Source organism: Epinephelus moara, chromosome 12, assembly GCF_006386435.1.
Source record: "Epinephelus moara isolate mb chromosome 12, YSFRI_EMoa_1.0, whole genome shotgun sequence".
Taxonomy (NCBI): Eukaryota; Metazoa; Chordata; class Actinopteri; order Perciformes; family Serranidae; genus Epinephelus; species Epinephelus moara.
The window spans coordinates 25,380,257-25,396,679 of NC_065517.1; the positions used below are offsets into that span (position 1 = coordinate 25,380,257).

Below are 16,423 nucleotides of genomic sequence, written 5' to 3' on the forward strand. Positions count from 1 at the left end.
GGAGAAAACCCACGCTGACACAGGAAGAACATGCAAACTCCACACGGAGGGGCTCCCCCACTGCAGGTTTGAACCTCCCACCCTGGGTTCAAACCAGGAACCCTCTTGCTGTAAAGCGATAATGCTAACGACTGCACCACCTTGCCACCGAAAAACGTACAATGCCAACATTAATCTACAAGTAATGGCAACAAAAATGATTCATATAACATTTTGGCACCTGCCTTTGCTATGGTTTGGTATCCAACTGCTTAGTTAAACATACATTAGCTAATTTTTGCCCTGCACACCAAGCATAAAACACAACGCAAGAAGCAGATATTTTTTGACATACTTTATATACAAAAAAGTTGTTATGGTGAGTTTGTCAGCAAACTGCCGGCTATACACACATCCAGCAGACACAGAAAATGAGCATGCAACTGAAGTTGGCCACCGGATGAATGTAAGACCAACATTTTCTCTCCGTCTCTGTTTTGGTCTCGATCAACTCCAGAGGGAAATATCTGGCTCTTTAGACTCTCTGGCTTTTTGTTGAAAACATCAGGAGGCTGGAAATAAGGTTGGTTCGTGTCAGGCATACAAGCGACACTTCTCACATAACACATAGCCGTTTATCAGCCTCATCGCCAGAAGGAAATGTTGGCAATGTGCATTTCTGCAAGACACAGACACTTTACATTTGAACATTTCATACATATCACATCAACGTTTCTAAAATGACAGTTTCGATTAGCTTGCTTACTGCCAAGCTGCAGACCAGTGTTTGAGACCAACAAAAAACAAAACTGGTTGTGTTTTAGCAAGTCACTGCTGCATCTCCGGCAGTGTTTGTCCCACCAGAGGTAGGTGTTTTTAGCCAAAACATGATCTTTTACTAAACATAACCAATGAAGCTCTAGCAAAGTCAGAGTCATCAGCCACCTCCACCACCAGTGCCTGGACTCCTGCTGTTGCTCAGATGTCCCTCGATCGCAAAATATCTCCCTCTGGTGTCCAAGCGCCAAAGACAATATTAATGTATAAATTATACATATCAATGGTTTGCAAAAACGTACAATGTCAACATTTATTCTGGCGACTGGGATGGTATTATCCAACGTTTATATAAAAATATTGATCCTTGTAGCTTTAACATTCAGTTAACACAGTCAGATGCTTTACTGACCCACCTATCCATCCCAAACTTCTTCCCATACGGTGTTGAGGTGGTAATAATATCACTCCACAAGGGTCAAGGAGGTCTTGTTGTATAAATTATAAGCCTAAAAAGTGTAAGAAGTTCTCAGCCTACTGAGAAGCATGTCGCCCCCACTCCCAACCATGCTTAGCTTTCTTATCTCGTCCCTTTCTCTCACTGTCTGTACCTTCATCTCTCTTTGTCTCTGTCTTATATTACATCTGTCTTTGTTACATCTCTCACAGTGCTGTCTCTGCTTTAATCTGTGGACAGACCAGCACGACTCCACAGTCAAAGAATCTTCAACCAACCTACTGCAGAATTGACTGACTCTCCTAATCTGCTCACCAACCAGCTTCCCACTTGGCCATACAGTCACTTCTCTTCTTAAAAATTGACTGAGGTTTTATCCAAACACTCCCTGTGCATCCTGCTTCATCCCGTCAGAGCTGAATTTGTTTCTCATTCAACAGAATCACTTTGAAATGTACTTTAACAAAACAAGAAGACAGACATCAATGTCTCCTTGATTGGAATGAAGCGGATAATCTATGTCGGGAACGTGTGTCTGTATCCGCGCGCCTGAGTGTATGCATGGAATAAATGTCGTCTCTTGTGAGCGTGGATGTGTGCTGGCGTGGAGTAATGGAGGCAGCTGATTGGAAAAATCATGATTGACACCACAGAGAGAGAAAGACAAGAGCCCTGTTGACAGACAGTAGCAGAGCAGAGTGGATGTAAAGTGCTGAAGTGATGCAGAGTAGAGTCTGCAGGTCAGGGATAAAGTGGGTCGAGCACGCTGCCACACCTGGCCCTCGTCTGAAGAGCAGGTTAGCCGAGCAGCTAAAACAAAAGCTCTCAGATTCAAAACTCTCTGCATGTCTACTTGTAGTTTACATAGCCGCTGCTGTATAGTGTTTTTATCTGCCTCTGCTGTGTTCTACGATCATCTCTACATATGAGATGTGGTTAAAAAAAAACACTGCCTGCTCTTGGATGTTGTATCTTTTTAATGCCTGGTACGCCATCTCTTATCTGGATCTGTTTGTTTGGGCCAAGTCAATAAAAGTGGGAGATGTATAAGGTCAAAGAGATGCCAATAACTGTCTCACCATCTCACTGATTTTGATGGCACCAGCTGCACACACCGTGTTACCCTTACAAATTATACTGACTGTCGTGCGATAATTAAAACACCAACATCCTCAAATTTTGGAGTGGTGCTTTTTTTGATTGGGCTGAAGGGGATGCAATAATTGGAAGTTTTATTTTCTAAATGAAAACATTTTTTGGAAGCCCTGACTGCAAGAGTGCCTGATGATGAAGAAATTTGGACCCATAATGCTCCCAGTTCCTGGCATATTTTCTTTGTTCTGGCATGATCGTAGCCTTGATGATTTTAAAGCTGTATGTGATGACTTCTTTCAGGGCAAAATATCAACTTTTAATTTTTATCAGTTTTGAAGCTGACTCATACAGACTGTAATGAAACATTAAACTTCTATTAAAACCCTTTCCAAATGCCTATTGCGATGTGTTGTGATACCCAAGAGTACACTTGTGTGAAATTGTAGTAAAAGTAACAGAAATTATGTTGTAGCCATTACATATGTATCTGTTTCTCAATTCAATTGAATCTGCAGGCAGCAGGCAGTACAAGTTCATCGTTTAAAGTTCCCCTTCACTCAAAAATGTGTTTTTCTTCTGTTTATGCCCCCTAAAATGTCTGACCTTGACTATATTGATTTGTATCTGTGCAAAGGCTGTCACTAGAGAACGATTTTCCCATTCTTCTACTGAAGGGGACGATGTCTGTGTACTAGACGATGCAACACCGGAAAAGGAACCTGAAACTGACTTTTCAGTACAGACAGCAGAGTTAGCATTAGCATAGTGAAAGTTTTGGCAACTAACATGGTAAAGAGTGCAGGTTTTGGATGTAAACTGGACCCTGGAGCTTCCTTCCAATATCTACCAAAAACCCCATCATACTGGATTTTATTATATGTTTCACAACCATTAATGCTGTCAGCCACTGCGGGTTAGCCTACAAGCTAACAAACAACACAAACAAATAAAAGATTCTAACTGCACCTAAAGTTCTGATACATCTTCTAATCACTGATTTGGTGCACAATACACTATTCATCTGAGTCTGGGTCTGACTCAGGCTCAAACATGTTTGGCTGAATCTCTCCAAAGTTTCCTCCAATGCTTACACTCTCCAGCACTGGAGAAAGCAAAAGCGAAACCTTTTGCAAGCAGTGGTGTTAGGGACGGAGGTCCTATCCAGAATTTCTCAATGAGGGAAAACAATCTGCTTCCCCTTCCCCCTTTTCAGGGTATTTTTCTGTAGAAGTACCATGTCAAACAAAGTATCATCGATAGCGGAGTATTTTGAAATACTCTAGAATGTGTCTGGCTTCTAGCCACCCAATGAACAATGCTTTGACCAGCTAGTTGCTAACTGTGTCTGTTAAGTGTTGGAGTTTTCCAATGAAAACAGTTGCCTGCTACAGAGCTGTGAGAACCAAAACTGTAAAGTGCCGTGTGCAGTCAACCTGAATCAGACTAAATCATAGGTGAATGTCGCACAGAGCCCCTTTAAAAGTCAAAAAAGTACAAAAGACTAGTTGCAAATTTTTAACTTCTGTCCACTGCGACATTTTTTTTTGCTACATTACCAGTTTTAATATGATTAGATTTTTGTTGACAACCAATTTAGCACAGTAAAAAATAATAAATGTGCAGTGGTAAAGAGAGACTGAGAAGCCGGTCCATTAGATGTTCAATGTAGGAGAGACAGATTGGCCTGTCTGTACTCTTATTGCTCTGTCACTTTGTTTCATTCATTCTTTGTTTGTCTTTGCGTGGCTTACATCCTTCTAACTCTATAGTACACACACACACACACACACACACACACACACACACACACACACCCTTCATGAAAGAGGCTTCTTTGGAGGTGAAGGCATGAATTAAGAAAACAAGCTCCACTTTGATGAGATAATACCTGTCTGACAGCTTCATTCAGTTCTGCACTACATCCTGGGAAACACACACATGGCTTGGCATCTGTGCTGGCCCAGACTTCCTCTGTCATTTTTACACACTCCGTCTCTCTCTCTCTCTCTCTCTCTCTCTCTCTCTCTCTCTCTCTCTCTCTCTCTCTCTCTGACCCAGAAGCATTTCTTCCGCCCATGGAGACTTCCACAAAAGCTAAAAAAAGACCTACTTTCCCATCTCCTATGGAGGAAAAAGAAAAGGAGAGATATGGGAAGGAATGTAACCCTAGAGTGTCATTATAATGGATAATTTAAAAGGCAGGTTCTGCATCTGAAAAGAAGGAGTGCCTTCCCCTGCCAAAGACTTAAATATGCACGTATGCATTGAATATAACACTCATAAACAGAGGCTGGTGAGAGCAGTACTTGTCTTCACTTCATTTCTACCACTCACAGGAAATAGAAGAGGCTCAAGGATAATGGCAATGACAAGAAACAAATCCCTCAGTGGCTGCCAATAGAGAAATGTCTATTAGACTGGAGAATCTTATGAATGTGTGTAAGTACATACAAGGACATTAACCAGTTGCCAGATTTAATCTAATGCAACAAGGTGTCCTAATTCACCTCTATTAGATACTTTAGATATTTTTTATACTTTACACTTTTTCTGCATTTTTCTTACTGTCAGTAAAACCCATGAAAAAACCCAACATCTTTTTAATCCATGTCTCGATGCTTTCCAACTTCCCTACCCTGCCTGAGGCTCCCAGCTTGAAGCCTGTTGGTTTACACTGAAGTTGGAAATCCTTGAAAACTGGTCATATATATAAAGTTCCTCCTTTTTAGCAAATGTAACTCAAACAGATGTAAGAGTACATTTATAGGGGACTGTTTTTCAGCTGCGGATTAATACCAAGAGGCTACCCAAGGGCTGAAAAATGACGCCAACCAGGAAGTGCCAAAAGTTCCCCTAATAGCCACTTTAGGCTGGATCCAAAACAGAGTCAATTCCCATAGACCCCTCTGTTAAAATGTCCAACTTTACAGCAGAAATAAACATGTTTTTGGACTCTATAGGTTATTTCCTCCTTCATGACAACTCATGGGTGAATTTTCATATAACTAACTTGTTTAAGTGTTATGCATCATTAAGGGTGTGGCCATTTAAGTGACAGGTAGGTGCTGTCCGTTGATAAGTTGCTACTACGGCGACAACGTTGTTTAGTCAATGTAATCATGGCCTAATTCCAGATTCACGGATTAGCTGTTGGAAGATGTTTGCCTTCAGGGCTTTCTACCAGAAAGCCTTGACTTGGCTAGGTTTAGGAGAAACATTGTGGGACATGGGAAAAGTCAGCCTTCCTGGCAGAAATCTGTTCATTTAAAGGAGCTATATGTAAGAAATATAAAGCAAATAGTCATAAAATCCTCCTAATATGTCACAGAGACTAAGGAATAATGTTCATATAACATACTGATCTCACCGACAACAATAGTACAGCCAGAATATTCGCATTTAAAAAAATTTTTTACGGTCCGCAAATCATGTTTATGTTTTGAATTTGTGTTTTGGCCTGTTGCGCCACCCACCGCCGTCTACCAGTCACACAGTCAGTAGAGTCTCAGCATCAGTTACAGTTACGACTGAGCTACAGCAGCACGGCCCGCAGCATTAGCAGTGTCCCAGTACATAGCATTAGCAGCCGGCTCCTCCTCAGCTGTATCCAGGCAGCAGCGTTAGCAGCAGAGAAGCCGGACTTGCTCGAATGGTCCGCTGGAAAACTGAAGATCAGGGACGCGGCGACGAGGCCCTGCCACGGCAGCCGCCCGTGGGCAAACAAATCAGTCTCCAGCGTGCCGCTGTCCAGCAACCTCGAATCTGGAGGGGAGGGGGGGCGGACACGACTTGCGGCAGTATTTTGAATTTGAGTGCAGTAACCGTTTTGGCCACATTCTTACATACAGCGCCTTTAAACCCAAACCACAGATTATTGCTGTAGTGGTAGCTGTTGCTACTTCAGTGTATTTCCAGTTCATGAAAATTAAATGTAATGTTTTGGTTGCCTAAAAATGACTTGTTGAGCATTTGGTTGCACTAAAAAACCCTACAAGGAGTCTGATATTCCGTTTGTCTGGTAATTACATTTTGCCTTTATGGTTTTAAGCCTGTTTTTTGAAAGTGAAAATAAGCATTAGCATTAATATTATAACAGTTAACCATAGCTGTAAACACACCACGTGAACCAAGCTAGCAGCAAACGTGTAGCGGGATTTATACTTATGCGTTGAATCAACGCTGTACCTACGATGTAACCTGATGTGCACCATCCCAGAAATATAACTACACGTCTCTGCGACACAGACCCCCTGTCTATGTTTGTAAGCTTACACCATTTCGCTCAGTGGAAACAAAGATTTTATTTACTTTAACTTCACAGATAAGAAACAATCAATTGTGGAGACAATAAAGCCTCCACAAAATAATATTTTAAGTCTTGTGTGTGATTTATCCTGACTTCATACAAGTAGAGGAAATCTTTGCTAGTCGCTAGGCTAATTTATACAATGTAAAATGCCATAGGCTTGTGCTAATATCGTTAGCACGTTGTATTTGTTTTGAAAACATGTTTAGTATAAGACAGTTGTTTTGTCGGTGAACCCTGTGAGTTGTAATGGAGCCGAATTTGAAACGTTACCTTTGTTAAATGTTGCTGTTGACCCTGGCATCATATGAATAGAGGAAGAGTCTGCTAGCTGCTAGGCTAATTTATACAATGTAAAATGCCATAAGCTTGTGCTAATAACATTAGCATGTTGTATATGTGGGAAAAGTGTTTGTCTGTGAATGCTGCGAGTTATAGTGAAGCTGATTTGTGTACTTGTGATTGAAATTATCTCCATTAAGCCATGTTTAATGTGTGTTAAATGTGTGTTTTGAATCAACTAAACTTTACACCACTTCACAGAAACCCTGCTGCCGACTAGTGTTTTGGAGGTGTACCTGCAGAGTGACACAGACACACCACTGCACAAGTATAAATGTTCACAACAGTGTGGGCCACGTGCGTAGGCACGGTGTAGGNCGACTAGTGTTTTGGAGGTGTACCTGCAGAGTGACACAGACACACCACTGCACAAGTATAAATGTTCACAACAGTGTGGGCCACGTGCGTAGGCTACGGTGTAGGCTCTGCATAGAGCTAATGCACAAGTAATAATCCCGGTTTAAGGTTAGCTCCACCTTCTGGCCCAAAAATAGTCTTTTCTGTCTCCAAAAATCCAAGATGGGGACAGCCAAAATGCCAAACTCAAGGCTTCAAAATGGGAATCCACAAACCAATGGGTGACATCACGGTGGCTACGTCCATTATTTTATACAGTCTATTATTAAGGCAAATTTAGTTCTCTGGTGTTACAGCATTTGGATAGTTCTATAAACAAACATGGAGAGAAATCCACTGATGAGGAAAAAACAACTACTGCTGAAAATCTGCTGACTGCCAAAATCTGAGCCATCCAACATAAGTACAGACACAGCAAAGATGGAAGCTACTGTACTGCTTTTTGTCTCTCAGGTTCTTCCTGCTACAGGATGATGGCTCAGAATTTGAGCTGCTCTCATGCAGAGTTTGTCAAATCTCCAACGAATACCGCTTAGCTCGGCTGCAAGCCTCGGTCATCCTTAGCTGTCTTATTAATGTCCTCCTCGTGGAACATACGGCTGACAACTGCCCTGCAACAGACCGACACCAAAATATAGCATGAATGAACTGAAAAGTAGCATCAAGGTTGCTGTGGCTTATACTGACAAGTGTGAATGTTACTTGAGGGTTATTTCATGGTGTAATGTGTCGCTGTATAAGTGTGTGAGACGACTCTACTTGCCCTTTTGTAATGACTAAGATTCACTGTCAGTCAGCATTGACTAACAGAGACAGAGAGGTGGAGGAGAAACATACAGAGAAAGAGATGGAGCGAATGTCCAGAGTGGAGGTATACTCACAAAAAAAGAAAGGCTTTCTACACTTCAGGGTGTTTCAATACAGATTCAAACAGATGTGTGCGTGCTTCTCTTTGATTGCTGAAAGCCAAATGACTGCCACTGCCATGAAAAAACAAACAAGAGACAGCCCAAAAGGGAGAGAATGGACTAGGGGCATTGTTTCCCTCTCTGGTTTTGTGTCTGTGACAGAAATACCAATTATTCATTGCTGGAGAACATTTCTATTCAGCGCTATTGGTATGTGGTCTAATTCTTCTCGGTTGCCTTGGTGACATGCACATCAGGAAGACAACACGGCATCTCGCAGCCTTCCAGCCTGTTAACCGATTTCTTGCCATCCACAGAGATGCTCTCAACTGTGAATCAAAAGGTTAAAAAAAAATCAAACACATCCGTACCTGCCGATGAGGAGGAACTCTCCGTACACCCCCAGTCTCCTCATGGCCATCAGGAGACCTCGGACGGTCATGCCCTCGCAGAAACACACCACCACACGAGCTTTGGGCAGACGTTCCCGTAGTTTCCTCAAAAGGCGATCAAAGTGCTTCTCCCCCGCGTTACTGTAGATCTTGTCCGAGTGGGCAATGCATAAGCCTTCCTGTGAGGCCAGCTCCTTGAAGGCCTCCATGCCGCTCTCCCCATAATTTCCTACAGGTGATGAAGAAAACAGTTACTGAATAGTGAGAATTCAGCCGGAAAGCTGGAATTAAACAATAAAACACCTTCCATGTGGAATGTTTGTTCACTGTCTGGTAATCCAATTTCTTAAATTAGCCTTCGTGGATATGGATATTACACTGGCTGTGTCATTTTCACTAATTGTGTGCTCAAAATACGCAGCTTTATTTCCTTATTATAAGTGTCACAATCAATGTTTTAGCGATAACAAAGCATTACATGCCTCGTTGCTCGCAAAAACACATCATTAAATGCTTGCACCCATACATTTCTAATTATGTCACTGATGGATAATCAATGTTATACTTTAAACACCCCCCCATCCCCTCCCCCATGTTCTTTAGTGCGTCGAGTCCTGACTGAGCTGAGGCTCTGATCCTCTAGTAATGAGTGTCAGAGAGTTTGCTGGCTACTGATTGCAATCAAAGCCAAAAGGGGTGAAGATAGCTATCCTTGTTTAACTGCATCCCAATCAAGAGCCGCGCAAAGCTGTCTGAATCTAAATCTTTTATTTCCATGTGGACCGCAGCGCTCCACCGCTGTGTCACAATCTGGATTGTTGATAAAGCCCACAGCTCTTTAGCATGAGAGCTGGATTACACAGACAATCCAATCACTTGTGCATGCCTGAACATGTGTGTGTGTGTGTGTGGGGGGGGTGTTTGTATGTGCATGTTGTCAAAAGGAAATTAAAAGCCCCCTGTCCATAAACATCTGAAAACATTTGTTTTGCAATTGCCTTGATGAGAGGCCATGTTCCCGGGGGCCTCCGTGCCGCTCTCCCCTTACAGTCCATGGGTGATGAAGAACAAATACTATCTGTGTGTGTGTGTGTGTGTGTGTGTGTGTGTGTGTGGCGACGATTACGGCAGCTGAAACAGGCATCACAGTAATGCATTTACTCTGGCACACAATGGGCCCATGTGTTGGTTTTCCAATAGTCCTTTGATGATATTTCCAGTTGCCTCATTTCATTCTCCCACTGGTAAATGGAAATAATGATATCCAATTATTTCACTCTTTCCATCTCGGCTGTGAGACAGGTGGGTGGCGGTGCATTAGTTGACAGCCCGTTTGACAATGACTACCAAAAAACCTGCTTTGAGTATTCCTACCAGGCTGATGATAATCGGGACAGGTAATTTATGCAATTTCACAGCCCTAGCTGTTGCTACGGGAACAAGCTGCATTTATAACTTGTCTAAGGTGGTGGAGGGAGAGTGAGCTCATGAGCTTAAGCCAGTCGTGACCACTATTGCAGAGATAACTAAAGATAGAGCGAAACAGATTTACACATGACTCCTCAAAGGTCACATCTGCATCAGACAAATTGGGATGTGAAGGCTGAGTTTAAAACATTTACTATGGGTCTCAAAAACTGAACCTATAGTCCCTGTAAATGTTTATGTTGATGTGAAAGTAAAATCCAATTAAAGCCTCCAAGTTGGAACATTTTTGTAAACTACCCTACTTTTATCTCTCGCACTGCAGCCTGTTGAGTAAATTATGTTGCTTGCAATCAAATCCATCCTTCCCCTGACTGGTTTTTCATTACTCTTAAATTATGACTTCAGTCCCAGAGGCACCTCCTGTATGCTGAAGGTCAGACAGCTGACGCCACCTAGTTATGTCTCCAGGTACTACAGCTCCCTAACTCCCTCTCTTCATCTATCTGATAGCAACCTGTGTCACAGCCCCTCACCAGCACCTGACTATAATAGGACTTTCCAAAGATGTTTTACACTCCCTGTGAGTCCGCAGCTCCTAAGGGGGGCTTGTGTAATGTTGCCTGTCAGTCATAATTTGGGTGCACTTCACTGACTGTGTTTCACTAAGACTTTAATGAAAAGCTATGGACATAATTCACTTCACAGTAATTACTATCTACCCAACCCCTCTCCTCCCTTTTACCTCCACCATAATACAATGTTGTGCTGTTCGGCTGAACAAATTAGCATAAGAGTTCTTAAAAAGAAAAAAGAAAGCCCATCATGGCATGAAAGACTGAATGCTAATACTGCTAAGGTTTCTGTAGAGATAAGACGTTCATTTTAATTCATATGTATCTGGTGAAATTTGAAACGTTAATGTCATTTTTTTCATTCCAGCCTCATCCTCCGTACTTGGAATTAATTTAACATTTCCAAATGAACACCTAAATTGTTAATGCCGAGCCAGTCCACCATGTGTTTGGCTGGATACTGACTTTTAAAACTTGCTGCAAGGACTCTAATAACACAGCTGAGAACCCCCAGCTTTGGTGCCACATGCTGAAGCATATTATAACCAAGTGTGAGGGAGGACGAGTGCCTATAATTCTCAAAGAAACATAAGGAGAGACCTTTCGGTGCTTTCTAAACATACAGTCCATACACTGATGCAGGTTATTAAATAAATGGCCCTGGCCTTTACCTGCAAATTGTCACTTAAATTAACATGTACAGACGAGGAAGAGACTCAAAATGACCACAAGAGCTGCAAGGTAACTGCCAGGACACACAAATTTATGACAAAAGCGCCAAAATAACAACAAAATTATCCCAAGGAGACAGAAAATGACCACAAAGAGACACAAAACCAGCAAAAAAAGACACAATATAATCCCAAGGAGACAGAAAACGACAACGAAGACACACACAACGAGCAAAAAAATACACAATATAATCCCAAGGAAACAGTAAACTACAACAAGGAGACACAAAACGAGCAAAAAAAAAGACACAAAATTACCCCATGGAGACACAAAACGACAACAAAGAGACACAAAATGACGAGAAAGAGATGCAAAATAGCAATAAATAAATACATATAAAAATGGACAATACCACCACAAACTGTCTTGCTCCTGTTTAGGAGAGATGGTGGGGCCTTTTGCATATCTGTGCCCAGGGCCCCATTGTCTCATAACCCACCCATGGATGTGCGGATGTGCAATATCCCCACAACCCCCCAACTCCAGACCATTGCATAAAAATCCTCCAAAAGATACATATGCACATAGGCGGCGGCAACTACCTGTTCTAACAGCTGAGAGCAAAAGACTGAGACACAGACGGGCAGATACTGTTCACAGAGAGGTAAAGGAGTGACTACATTTCTTTGACATCCTGTTCCTCTTTAAAGACAAACATGGAAGTGGACCTGCAACGTTACTCTCAAAGACCATTAACGAAAAACTGTGGAAGTGGGATTTTTGAGGATGTTGGCCCCTAGACCCTCCATTTATTTGGTCTATGTATATGTAGTTTTCCATTTCATCAAATTCTTTAAGAAGCCAGTGGTTTACCATAAAAACTGTAATTATCTTTCCAGGTTTCCCCATACATCTCAACTTTACGTCACTCCATCAAACGGCCAGAATCTCTATTAAGTCTTGAGGGGAAAGAACTGGATAATAATTCTACCTGTTTTGAAGATGGCATAAAATGTTACAGGAAATGTATTTGTCTATCTCAAACTATAATCACTTAAGTGACACCATGCATGGGTGATTAAAAATACCATAATAAATGATGAGGTCATTTGATTTTCCACTGGCAAGGGCATAGGTTTCATTTGGACATTGGGGGGGACACATAAAAATGGGGGTTTTGGGTACTCAGCCAGAGAATTTTTGGCATCAAACACTTAATTTCCCACATTCTGGTGAATTTTTAGGCACCAATTTGGGCCTTTTCTGTATTCATTTATGGTGTAAATGTCTTATATTTTGTCATTAAAAGTCCTCTGCTACACATGGGGACAAATGCAAATATTAAGGGGGAGGTGTCCCCCACGTCCCCCCCACCAAAATCTATACCCATGTCCATGACCAGACTGACAGACAACATGACTGATGGCAGATGATGGTGATTCTCCAATGAGAGAGGTCAGTGATGGGGTCTCACCCTCAGTGTGCACCGCAGACACATAGGTCCAGTTGTACCGCTTGACAATGTCCAGCATGGCCCGGGCCTGGAGGGTGTCTGAGGGCACCACCCTGAGGAAGTACTTGAACAGAGTCTTGTCACTCAGGTCGATGCTGGTGGCAGAGTAGGCGATCTGCGGGATGTTGAAGAGCTGCAGGAGGTTCTGCACTTGAATGGCCACAGAGCTGGATCCCGGTCCGATCACTCCTGCGATGGGCTTCTTGGAGGGTGGAGGCTGGTGGGACGGGGTGCCGTCAATGCACCATTTGGACCCGTCCTTATCATCCCGGATTGAGATGAGGGAGTCCCGGATGAACTCAATGCTCTGCTCCAGGGCCACAGACGAGTGCCAGCAGGAGTCTCGGATCTCACAGCCCAGGCTGATATTGGGGAGCAGGTTCGGGTCGGCGTTGATCCGGTCCAACGTGTGGAACATGGCCTCCACCCTTTGGATGCCGTACTGCTCGCGGACGTCCCCGCACTTCCGCTCGGCCACTTTCTCCGCAGACGGCTGGTGGTGGACGGAGAAGAGCGCGCCGATAATCACGTCTCCATCCATCCGCGCCACGGAGCGGGACACGGCGCGAGGCACCACCGAGCGCTCATAGATGCTGCTGCTGTGGGAGAGCACGAGGCAGCGGAAGAAAAACGCGGGGAGACACAGGAGAGCGAAGAGACCCATCTTTACGCGTGCCATGTTGTGCCACATCGCGTGAGCCGCGCCAACTGTGCAGGCATACTATCCGCTGTCCGTCAATACATCCACGTTTATCCCAGCGACCACGAGCTGTGAGCACGACACCCGGGGCATATCCGCGCGCACCTGCGGAGGGAGAAGACAAACTGCTGTGACATGGAAGCTGAGAGAAATGAGGCCAGATGTGCTACAGGGGTATGTGGGAATAGTTGACTAAGCACGCATGCTCCTTTCCATCAACGCCCGTTTCTACAGTCCTACAGCTGACAACAGTCCTCATGCCTCTGAGCCTCTGAGCAAGGCACTCAAACTCACGCCCACCTCATCAACTGCTGTCCACTGGGGACTGCCAGGTACTTTCTCAAGCAGTCATGTTATATTACAAATACCCAGGAGTGTACAGGGAGAGGCTGAAAGTGCAGAGCTCTGTCCATTGAGAAAACCAGGCAGAGACCAGATTTCAGCACCGTGGACAGCGCGCTATCCAAAACACGTTGCAAGGACGTCTTTGGGACTGTTGCCTGTACTCGTCATCCTCTCACAGACACATTCTTCATCATTTGACTCAGCTAGTTTCTATAGAGCAGAGAAACTACAATCCTCACACAGTCGAGCCCTATTTGAATTCTGCATGAGGGTGAATCTGGGCTGTTCTTGGTTTTAAACGCACCGTGCACCCTTCCTCTGATCCATACAGCCTTAGGTAGCACCGATCGATAATATTACTACCAGTACTACTACTTCTATTAATAATAATGGTAATAATAATAATAATAATAATAATAATAATACACAAAATGCGACTATCATTCAGCAGAAGGAGGCATAACATGAATTCTCTGCTCTGTTACATATATAACCCCCTATCTATCTATCTATCTATCTATCTATCCCACTGCCCTTTTTACATTACACATATTTATTCTTATTTATAAGAGTCATTGAATTAAAACTTACCTGAATCCTTGAGACATGTCGCGTGCCTTCGTCCGTCTTCTGTAGCGCGTGGTCCTCGGCTGGATCACTTGAGTCTCTCTCACTCTCTCCCTCTCTCCCTCACACACACATACACATACACACACGCGCAACTCGAAACGTGAACGCATCACCCGCCGCAACCATCGCCTTTTCTAGTTTACCTCTTCACATGCATCATGACAGTGAGACCTGTGTGTTTTATCAGAGCTAAAATGACGTCAAAAATCTGCTGTCATATTTAATGCATTAGCCTATAGAAAGCACACCAGTGGGGCTTATGTGCAAGACAGTTCCGTATCTGGTACTTCATATAAGCAGGTTTGGAAATGTCTGGAGGAAAAGCACAGCTGCAGCATCAGTGCTGTGGGGTCTGCAGCACCACCATAAAACACGAAACTGTGTGTGTGTGTGTGTGCGTGTGTATGTGTGTATGTGTGTATGTGTGTGTCGTCGCAACTTAATAATTCAGTGTGTCAATAATTTCGAGGGGGAGACAGAAAGTGAGATGAGGTATCGGTGTCAGGCGTTAACCGCACTTTGAGTTATCTGACAGCTCGCTATAACTGAAGGGACTTTATAGGGTTTTAAAGTGACAGGCGCTGACAAGCAGCAGACAGAGGCGTAAAGCACCGCTGCCCTTCATCTCATATGTTCACTCCTCCACTTTCACTTGAGTTGTGTGTGCCCCCCCCCCCCCCCCCNTGACAGGCGCTGACAAGCAGCAGACAGAGGCGTAAAGCACCGCTGCCCTTCATCTCATATGTTCACTCCTCCACTTTCACTTGAGTTGTGTGTGCCCCCCCCCCCACCCGGCTTCTAATAGGCGAAGATGGGTGTTTTCAGCACCGTGGACAGCAGTCAACAGTTTGCATCGCGCCATCTAGTGTTGGACTGAAGGTCATTGGTGACATTTGAGTCATTAGGTCAATAGAAGAGCTCAGTGTTGCTGCTGTTTGACCTGCTGGATAGATTCACTCAACCTGAGATTAGGGGAGACCGGGGTCGGTTGGAACACGTTTAGTTTCTTTACCCTCTATCAGCCTCCCCCAGGAGTCAGTAATTCTCATTTTAACTGTAATACAGAGTGGATGTCTTCCTAACTCCCCACAGACCGTATTATTGTAGGTTGACATTTTAACTTTGTGCGTGCCTTCGTCCGGTTCGCACACAGCTATTTTTCGGTCATAAGGTCACAGGAACATACATGTAACATCAAAATGTTTGGTTTCTTTACTCGCACTCATTTACTATGCTGAAATATATGAAAGTCACTAACTGTTTTGGTCAGTTTTATAGTATCAAGGTTAATCAAGGTTAAGAATCTCAGCTGTAAATAAATGTCTTTAATATACACATTGATTTTTATTTTTCTGAAATTAGGTGATTTGTGATTGCAGAAATGTTGTGTATTTGTGCCAGGGTTGGTTGCCACAATGTTAAATGCTAAAGTTACAAAAAATGAAGCAACAATTGAACAAATAGAAACAATTGAACATTTAATTCAAACAAGAACCACAAACATGAACGTTTAATAGAATATCTGTCTGTATTTTTTAAGCAGACAACATTTTTAAGCAATTTATTAGTAGGAATGTCTAATTATTTTTGCCACTGATCACTCAAAATAGTATTAATTAACTAACAATGTAAACATTGTTTTCAATCCTTGGAAATACCTATAATGTCTCAAATACTTTTCAATTCAATTTTTTTTTTTTATAAAGCCCAATATCACAAATCACAATTTGCCTCAGAGGGGTTTACAGCATACGACAACCTTCTGTCCTTAGGACAATGGATAAGAAAAATTCCCCCCCAAAAAAACCCTTTAACTTGGAAAAAATGGAAGAAACCTCAGCAGGAGCAACAGAGGAGGGATGCCTCTTCCAGGACGGAGAGACGTGCAATAGATACAGCCATTAACTTTACAGTTGGTTGACACAAACCCCAAATCAGTGTGCTAACGAA

The 16,423-nt window shown here is 43.1% G+C and overlaps 1 protein-coding gene across 2 annotated transcripts in view; it reads right to left on the bottom strand.

The window, feature by feature from the left end:
- Nucleotides 1–14,666, bottom strand: part of grm1a (glutamate receptor, metabotropic 1a) — a 57,124-nt gene extending 42,458 nt beyond the window's left edge. For both annotated transcript variants that reach the window (XM_050057765.1, XM_050057766.1), the window contains exons 1-3: nt 14,435–14,666; nt 12,760–13,603; nt 8,593–8,842 (exon numbers count right to left, since the gene is read on the bottom strand). In XM_050057765.1, the coding sequence (XP_049913722.1) occupies nt 8,593–8,842; nt 12,760–13,489 (980 nt within the window). In that variant the 5' untranslated portion in view covers nt 13,490–13,603; nt 14,435–14,666. The remainder of the gene's footprint in view (nt 1–8,592; nt 8,843–12,759; nt 13,604–14,434) is intronic.
- Nucleotides 14,667–16,423: the final 1,757 nt, after the last annotated feature.